General features: G+C 47.0%; 1 protein-coding gene across 1 annotated transcript; it reads right to left on the bottom strand.

Annotated features, from left to right (window-relative positions):
• Positions 1-4,014: 4,014 nt before the first annotated feature.
• On the bottom strand, positions 4,015-6,906 carry LOC124650549 (LRR receptor-like serine/threonine-protein kinase GSO1). The gene has a single exon (XM_047190061.1). It carries the CDS (start codon positions 6,904-6,906, stop codon positions 4,015-4,017), a length of 2,892 nt encoding a protein of 963 aa, XP_047046017.1.
• Positions 6,907-8,948: the final 2,042 nt, after the last annotated feature.

The raw sequence follows: 8,948 nt of genomic DNA, 5'->3' as shown, positions 1-8,948 counted from the left end.
CTGCAGCTTGCAGTTCATCCGATTTGAGCCGTCAGCTCAGGCTATTATCATCGTCGATAACAAATTTAGCTTTTTCTGTTTAGTCTGCATTTCAGTTCGTGATCTGAATTTCGTTTGACAGTGTTTCGGGTTTGAATTTCAGTAGCAATAATAGATACATTTCTATTAATCCTCGACTTCATAAAAAGAAAATCGTAATTACTATTAAGAAAAAGCAAGCGGTGTCGAATGCACCGGACCAGACGCATGAAAGGAAATAGTTGCAGGTGGCGCGATGAGATCCATTGGCTCGATCGATGCATTCATTCATTCAGGTGACAGGAGTCAGAGGCAGGAAAGCCAGAAAAGGTGTCGTCTGCAACGCAGGTAAGGAGGAGAAAAGCTGGGGAGATCCGCCATGAACTGACGCCTGAAAAGCTCCACCTTAAAGAGCGGTGGCCATGGAATAACCGATGGATAGGGCATGAAACCCGTTGTGGACCGTCTGTAATTCTCGGGTGCTTTGGGGCCGTCACATTGTGCTGACATGCACATATATGAAAGGAGGAAAAGGATCATAAACAGGCGAATTTAGCATTTTAGGCGTGCCTGCTTGCTCAATGCTCATCCTCACCCGAGACTGAGATCCCCCAAACCCTCTTCCATGGGGTAATGATTCTGTCGTTGAATTTATGCGGTCAATGGCGTTGCACACACTGAAAACGACTGTCGGGCAAAAGCTCATTATTGGGACAAGACAGCATTCAGCAGCAATAGCGATCGGCAAGCAGGAAATCATATCAGCTCTTCAGGGCTTGGGATTCATCGACCAAAAAGAGGGTGTTCTTTTTTAATCCTGAAATCGCGGCTGATGAGCTGAGGAAACTTTAGCCCCCCCAGCTCCATGAAACGAATCCATTGATGCCAGTAATCGAGTAAAAATGAAAGTGAAACTAAAAGGATTGTGTGGAATAGGGAAAGGATTGTGCTAAGATGCCTTGGCGTGCTGGTTGCACCTAGCCACCCACCACTAAGCCAGTGTATTTCTTCTTTCGACTAGTCCGTTGTACACGTTTGGCATTACGACAGATGTAATGATAATCCATATTGTCCAACCAGTTTTTTTCTTTAACACTACTGTTTATTTTCTAATTCATGTGTCTAGTTTTCTACAACAGATTATGCACTAAGCGCAGTGTAGTATAGTTCAATAACCACAAACCGAGCCTTATATCGTTAACCATGGTGCTGAGATTCTTTTTCATAAGACACCTACCATGGTGCTGACATTCCAATATTTCTGTATATTTAGGAAAACATGATTTCTGAATACTCAATGGTTCATTTTTTTGTGTGTTTCAGTATAGTTCATAAGATATATAGCAAATAGTTCTTGTATTCTTTATCCAAAATCATAGAGTGCGTTCCACCACAGAGAGAATAGAAGTGTTCCATCACTTCATGCTCAATGTTCCACTAATATGAGGAGTTGTTTGACTATAAGAAATACTAAGTGAGTCGAGTAAACTGATGCTATCGCGTCGAACACGACAAAATAATGGTGGACGAGTCTACGACATGTAAACATTCTTCTGTTGTAAGAGACAAAGTATATTCATCATTGGTCACAGTTTCAAAATCTTGTCTCACTAATCATAATTGCTTAAACATGTTTTGCTAATTCTCATACGAATATAAATTATCTTCGAGCTCAGTCAACTCATTATTTGTTGGATGTTGACACGAACGTTCGTGCCAGTCAGTAGCGCAAATGATTGCTAGTGAAAATTTTCCAGTTGTACCGTGATTGCAACTGTTTTTCTTTTTTCTTTCAATTGCACTATCGTTGCAACTATTCTTCAGTTGCATAGCAACTAATTTTTTTCCTTCTTTTAACTAATTTATTTACAGTCACACCATGGTTGCAACAAAAGAATATTGCACATTAGATGCGATTTTTTTTTCGCTTGCACTGTGGCTGTAACTGAAGTTTTCTTTGCAAATGTGGGTCACTACTCACTACATGTCTCCATGCAAATGAAAATTAAGCTAAGTTAATTCTTATTGGAAAGAGCTCTAGGCAGATCCTTAGTTATTATTTAAACGTAGCACAAATCAGATGCTTAATTCAGAGCATATACAAACTTAATCCAAAAATGAAAGAAACTCAGCAAGCTGGTCTTATGGGTTCAGAACTTCAGATGGGTGGTCCACTAGTCCCTGACTTGTGTCTACTTAAGGATTGTCTGTTGGGCCGGCATAAGCCAAATATACCTGGGCCTCCAAAGTAGACCCATTGTCACAAATTTACGTTTTTGAAACACAAAATGGATAAGACATCTTACTAGTTCTTAACGGTGCCCTACGTTTCCGAGACATTGAATTTTTTCAACGTGTGTCTATAGCCACGGCAATCGTGTGTGTGTGTGTGGCGTGTGTGTGGGGGGAGGGAGGGGGGGGGTCTTGCAAGACCCAAATTCACCAAGTGCTCGCCTCCTGAAAGCTATTTATTTCCCGAATACATCTTGGAGGCAGAACTTGGCCCTCATCCTTCTCAAATATGGTGATCCGTTCTTGCTCGAAGGGATGTGCTGGCCCAGGGCCTCAGACGGAAAATTGGAGACGGAAGAATAACAAGGATCTGGGCCAATAACTGGCTACCTCGTGACTGCAACATGAAACCGATTGTTTCACTGAAAATCAATCCCCCTCATTTGGTCAGCGAAGTGATTGGTGAGACTACCGCGACTTGGAATGAGGATTTATTTTTTACTTCCGATGGATGCATCAATTATTTTGAGCATTCCTTTATGCAGTCGAAGGTAGTTAGATCTTTGGGCCTGGCATTTTGATCGCAAAGGGGTCTTCTCAGTGAGGCCGGCATATAGAATGATGGTGACAATGAAGACCAGCTGCGAGAATTATTTCGAGGGAACACTGGATCTTCCAATTCGCAAGCAGAAAATAAAGGTTGGTGCTCTCTGTGGAAAATGGATGTTCCTTCAAAAGTAAAGAGTTTTTTTTCTCTGGAGACTCGTTCAGCAGTCACTCCCTACGGCTGAACTTTTGGAGCACCCAAACATGGCGACAAGAAGCGCTTGTTCTTTATGTGGTGAAGTTGATTCGTGGAAACATTCCTTAATCGAGTGCAACATGTCTACCAGGTGGGCACTCTCGAATGTGCTAATGGTGGTCAATCGGTGAACCAAATGCAAAAGAACTGGCTATTCAAGCTTACGAGACTTTACCCCATGATCATTTCACCAGGCTGACTGTCACCTTGTGGGCTATCTGGACAGCTAGGTGGAAGGCTATCCACGAGGATATTTTTCAGAGCCCGCTGTCTACACATGGTTTCATTACCTCATATTTAAAGGAGTTGAAAACCTTGGCCAAACCAGCTGGAGCATCACCGGTTCATGCAACATCAGCACCAAGGCTTTGGCCTGTCGTGAAGCACTAGCGCTTGCTGACGATATGGTTATGAATAGGATGTGTGTTGTCTCGGACTGCAAATTAGCGTTAGAGATCAAAGAAGCACTATGGGTAGCTACGCGTTGATCATCGCGGAGATCAGGTCTTTAACTACAAATTTCCAGGAATGTAGTTTTGCCCATTAAAGTGGAGCTTCAAACTTTGAAGCATGCAACCTAGCTAGGCATATGATGTTATATGGAGTAGGTCGCCACTTGTGGTTTGGCATCCCTTACTCTGAAACTATTCCTGTAAACATTGTCAATGATCAGTAAGAGCCTAACCGGTGTTTCTCAACCAAAAAAAAAAAAAGCTCTTCCCGGTTACACTAAAGAAGTCTTCCCGCAGTCAGGAAAAAAATTCTCTCCGGTTTTGCTTATCTTCAGATGAAGAACACATAACAACATTTCAATACAACAAATACCACTTGATGACTTGAACAAGATATATTAGAGAAATGAGAACAGAAAGCTTGTGGAAGCGATTGTTACTCTGATAGAAGAAATAACCACCGATACATTAAAATTTCTGAGCAGAAACAATAGCATGCAAGGTGCAGTACTAGCCCTTCAGGTTCATGGCGATCGCCTCCGTAGACTTCCCATGGAGAACGCTGCTCTCCGACGCCGAGCTGTACTTCTCCTCCGACGACGCCACAACTAAGCCTGAGCCGACCTTCCAGTACTTCCCGTCCCTGGCGCTGCACTTGCTCCCCTTGCCATGCTCTGGCGGCTCCTCACCGTCCGAGCTCGACACCGATACCTCCCTCCAGTTGCTCCACATCCTGAGCATTATGTACAGCAGGGCCATGCACACCGCCGCCGAGACGATGGCAATGGCCGCCACGATGCCAGAAACCACCGCGCTTGGCAGCCGCCTCCCGTTCGCCCCACACGTCGGCAGTGGTGCGCCACAGAGATCGTCATTGCCAGTGTAGGACGCAGCCGGGAAGCTAGACAGCACGGCAGGTATCATGCCTGAGAGGAGATTGTCCGACAAGTTCAGGCGGTTAAGGCTGGTGAGCTGCAGCAGCGAAGATGGTATCTGCCCATGTAGCTTGTTGGAGGACAGGTTCAGCCGCTCCAGCTTCACAAGGTTACCGAGGGACGTCGGAATCTGGCCAGACAGCTTGTTCCGGCTTAGGTCCAGCATCACCTGTAGCTCCGATAGCTGCCCGAGCTCTTGTGGGATTGGCCCCTCCAGCGAGTTCTCCGATAGGCTCAGCTCGTACAGCTTGTTGCACTGCCGGAGTGTCGGTGGTATGACGCCGGTGAGACTGTTCTTCTGGATGTTGAGAACGTTCAAGGATGTGAGCCTGCCGATCTCCTGCGGAATGCTGCCGGAGAGATGATTGTCGCTGAGAGACAGCTTTAGGAGGCTCGAGCAGTTGCCGAGCTCCACTGGTATGCCACCACTTAATGCATTCGACGAGAGGTCGAGCTCTCCGAGGAAGCGCAGGCTGCCAAGCCAAGAAGGCACGGCCCCTGTCAGACTGTTCCCTTCAAGATTCAGATGGGTGAGCTGCAAACAGTTGGAGAGCTCTGATGGGACATTGCCGGAGAAGTTGTTGGAGGAGAGGTCGAGCATCCTGAGCCGTGTCAGGTTGCCTAACTCGGCAGGGATTGCACCGGCTAGCTGGTTGCCAGCCAGCTGGAGGCGGACCATGTTCCGCGACCGTGCAACTGCCGTCGGGATCACACCAGAGAATCTGTTGTCAGTCAGCACAAGCACAGCGAGGGAGCTCGACCCAAGGAGAGGGACGACGCTGCCACTGAACCTGTTGTGTGAGATGTTGATCACTGTCAGGTTCTTGAGCTCAAACAGCGCCTCGGGAAGGGGGCCCTCGAGCGAGTTGTTGTACAGGGTGATGATGCTCAGCTGGGTGAGATGCCTGAATGTGTCTGGCAATGCGCCTGAGAGCCGGTTGTCCGCCAATGCCAAGGCCTGAAGCTGCGTGCACTCGCCAAGGCTCGCCGGAATAGAGCCAGACAAGTCATTCTGACGGAGTTGAAGCACTTCCAGGTTCTTGAGGTTCCCAATCCTCTGAGGGATAGTTCCATGAAAATGGTTGCCAAAGAAGTCCACCTCCTCCAAGCTCGTGCAGTTGGTGATCTCATCAGGTATGATCCCAGACATCTGGTTCTCGTAGAGGAACAAGGTCGTCAGCCTCTGCAGCTGGCCAATCTCTGGTGGGATCACGCCGGTGAGGCCATTGTGGTACAGGGACAGTACCTCCAGGTTTCCCAAGTTTCCTACCTGAGGTGGCAGAACACCTGTAAGGCTATTGTTGTGCAGCACAAGGTTGACGAGGTTTGACAATCGGTCAATCTCCGATGGAATCTTCCCAGTGAAGCTATTGTTCGACGCATCAATGGATCGCATTGAAATGCAGTTAAGCAGCCCCTCAATGCCTCCTTCAAGGTTGTTCCCCGCAAGGAACAAGTTCTCCAAGCTTGAGTTCCCGGGGCAGAGGCCTTCAGGGATGTTGCCATCCAGGAGATTGTCAGACAGCACAAGGTACTTCAGGTTCTTCAGCTGTGATGTGGAGATGCTGATCTCTCCAGAAATGTTGTTTTGGGACAAGTCCAGAACCTGCAGCTGGCTCAGCCGATTTAGCTCTTCTGGGATGGCACCGGTCAGTCTGTTGCCGAGCAGGTTGAGGTATGTCAGGCTGGAAAGACTCCCAATCTCCGCCGGAATCGCACCAGAAAACTGATTGTTTGCAAGGTTGAGGGACTGGAGAACACTCAGGCTGCCAATGAATGAGGGAATGCTGCCCCCGAGCCTATTATCAGGCACTGAAAGAATACGCAAACTTACGCAACCTCCAAGCTGCTCCGGGATGCTGCCGGTGAGAGTGTTGTTATCCAAGACCAGCTTCTGCAGGTTCTTCAGGTTGCCAATCTGGTAAGGAATGCTGCCACTCAGCTGGCAAGAGGCCAAGGCCAGTGTCTCGAGCACCGTGCAGTTGCCGAGATGCGGTGGTATCTCGCCATGCAGCCTGTTGTCGCCAATCCTGAGAACATTGAGATTCTCGAGGAGGCCCAGCTCCGCTGGAATGGTACCGGTGAGGAAGTTGGAGTAGAGGAGCAGCGTCTTCAGATTCTGAAGCATGCCGAGCTCCGGCGGGATTGGCCCGGTGAGGGAGTTGGAGGATAGGTCGATGAACTCGACAGATATAAGGCCAGCTATCGCCGGAGATAGTGTGCCCGATAGGCCATATCTGGACAAGTTGAGGCCTGCCACAATGCTCTCTCCTGGCAGGCATGAAACACCATGCCAGGAGCACACATCAGCCTCAAGCGACCAGCCAGAGAGTATGCCTTGAGGATCGATGAGACTGGATTTCATCTGTAGGAGAGTACTAGGAGCCATGGCCGGTGTGGCTACACATCCTGGCACAAGCAGGATGCCAAAGAGCAGCGATAGAAGAAGAGCAAGCTGAATGGCCATTGCTAAGATGGTATCATGCAACTGTGTAAGCTACAACGAGGAACTGGACTTACAGGATAGCTGCTACTCTCGAGGTGAGAAGATGTGTATAAACCCCCATTGCTGTGGTGTGGTAGGAGCCTGAGCTGCAAAAGGAGAAGGGGTTGTCAAACACTACCTGCTCTATGTATCACAGGCAGAGAATGTGCTGGGTTCCTAGTAGTGAAAATGCACTACGAGACAACGGAGAAGGTATAGCACGTAGAATCCCGCTTGATATAAAATTGGAATAATCAGAGTAGCTTTCAATAATGCAGAGTTGATCAGCTATTTTAAAGGCTAACCTTGTTGCTTTGACTTGTTACTCCAGCTTCTTCTGCGTGATCTCTAGTGACAAGAATGAAAAGGGCACTCCAAACTAGTAAACTGGTGCACTTTGCAGAGCGTACGTGCTTAAACAGTTCAACTACTCTCCTTGATTTGGTGGCATAAGGACAACTACGTGATGCTTCCATGCTTGATTAAATAATGCTCTGCTGATGTTTGATGACAGAAGAACTAACAGAGTGTACTTACGTTCGACCATAGGGAAATTCAGGTTTTTTTACTCTCAAAATAGTAGATAGTACAGAAATCCCTTCTTGGCAGACTAACTTAGCAACCAGGGGCGGAGCTGCGGCCGGTGCTACCGGCGCTGTAGCACCGGTCTAGCTGCCTAGCTCAATGAGATATGTACTAGATTCTTAGTGTAAAATGCAAAGATTATAAGGTTAGCACTGGTACTAAACTCGCAGCACTGCATCGATCGTTCCACTTAAACTAAGCTAGCACCGCTCGTCCACCGGTTCTAGCTCCGCCACTGTTAGCAACCATCAACTACTGGAGGCACCGATAGCTTTCTAACTGAAACGAAGCGTATTCAGCACGTACAGTGTGCGACTACATAACATGGATCACGAGGTTATACTACTAACATCACATACGTCAAGATAACGGATGCACTTTGTAATATGAAGAAATTATCTATGACATGTATGATTCTCAACAGACCATATGAACAGAGAAGGACCAATCACCCACTAGTGGTATTTCAATTATCAGATAGTGGGAAAGTGACTTTTGCATTGGAGAGACAGTGACACAATTGAATCTAAAGAGACCACAGGAAGCGAGAAAAAGGTGAGAAAATAAAACTTACAGTAACCACCACAGAAGTTCTGTCCACCCCCATGCCATGCCAGGCAGCAATGCAGCAGCATGCATGGGTCGCACCAGCTCACACTTTACTTTGTTCCCTTCAGTTCAACTGCACGTACCAGGGATTCCATGGGGAGGGCAAGTCCAATCAGATAGGGACATATAGTTGTCCGGTTATCCAAAAGTGGCATCGCAATCCTAATGATGCACAGCCACGCCCACCTTTTCGGTTTAGACTCTGAATCCTGGAATACAAGAAATGCCATCTCGTTTCAGACTTAAGGCCATTTGGAACACGAGAAAATTTTCTGGATCCTCCAAGAATTGAACTGTGTCCATGGCTCATGTGAAAACCCTGCATTGCAAACATGCTGGTCCTAATGGTGAGCCAGCTTCGTTGGGCAATTTCCCAGTCAGTTTATTGATTATTCAGCTGTTAAACCAGAATTGTAAGGAGCTCTGTGTGCGTGAATAGAGGTTCAGAAATGAGTTCTAAAGGGCACTAGATGGCTCGAAGTCTCCAACTACTCATCAGTAGGTGACATGAAGACAATGATGTGCTGCTGGTGTAATGGTTGCATCATTGGTCCAAGATTGACTTTGTTCTGCATTCAAACAATTTAGTACTAGGTCCTGATTGAGCTGGGTTTGACTTGTGCTTCCATAACATTTTGCCTTTTGCTTGCACGTTTCTCACTTGCTCACACCCATGGGAGTTGGGATTCGGGTTATCGGACAGGACATGAATCAGAGGACAATATTGGGTGTACAATAGTGTGTACTTTTGTTCTTGATTATCTTAAAAGGAGCCATTTAATTAAGCTCCCATGGCCTATACATAAAGATATCGTAGAACAAACCGTCTT

This window comes from Lolium rigidum, chromosome 4, assembly GCF_022539505.1.
Source record: "Lolium rigidum isolate FL_2022 chromosome 4, APGP_CSIRO_Lrig_0.1, whole genome shotgun sequence".
Taxonomy (NCBI): Eukaryota; Viridiplantae; Streptophyta; class Magnoliopsida; order Poales; family Poaceae; genus Lolium; species Lolium rigidum.
The sequence above is the reverse complement of the archived record's forward strand: the minus strand, read 5'-3'. Positions and strand labels throughout refer to the sequence as shown.

Excerpts from the sequence above, each read along its gene's own strand:
- LOC124650549 (XM_047190061.1), bottom strand. The coding sequence starts at position 6,906 with ATGGCCATTCAGCTTGCTCTTCTTCTATCGCTGCTCTTTGGCATCCTG.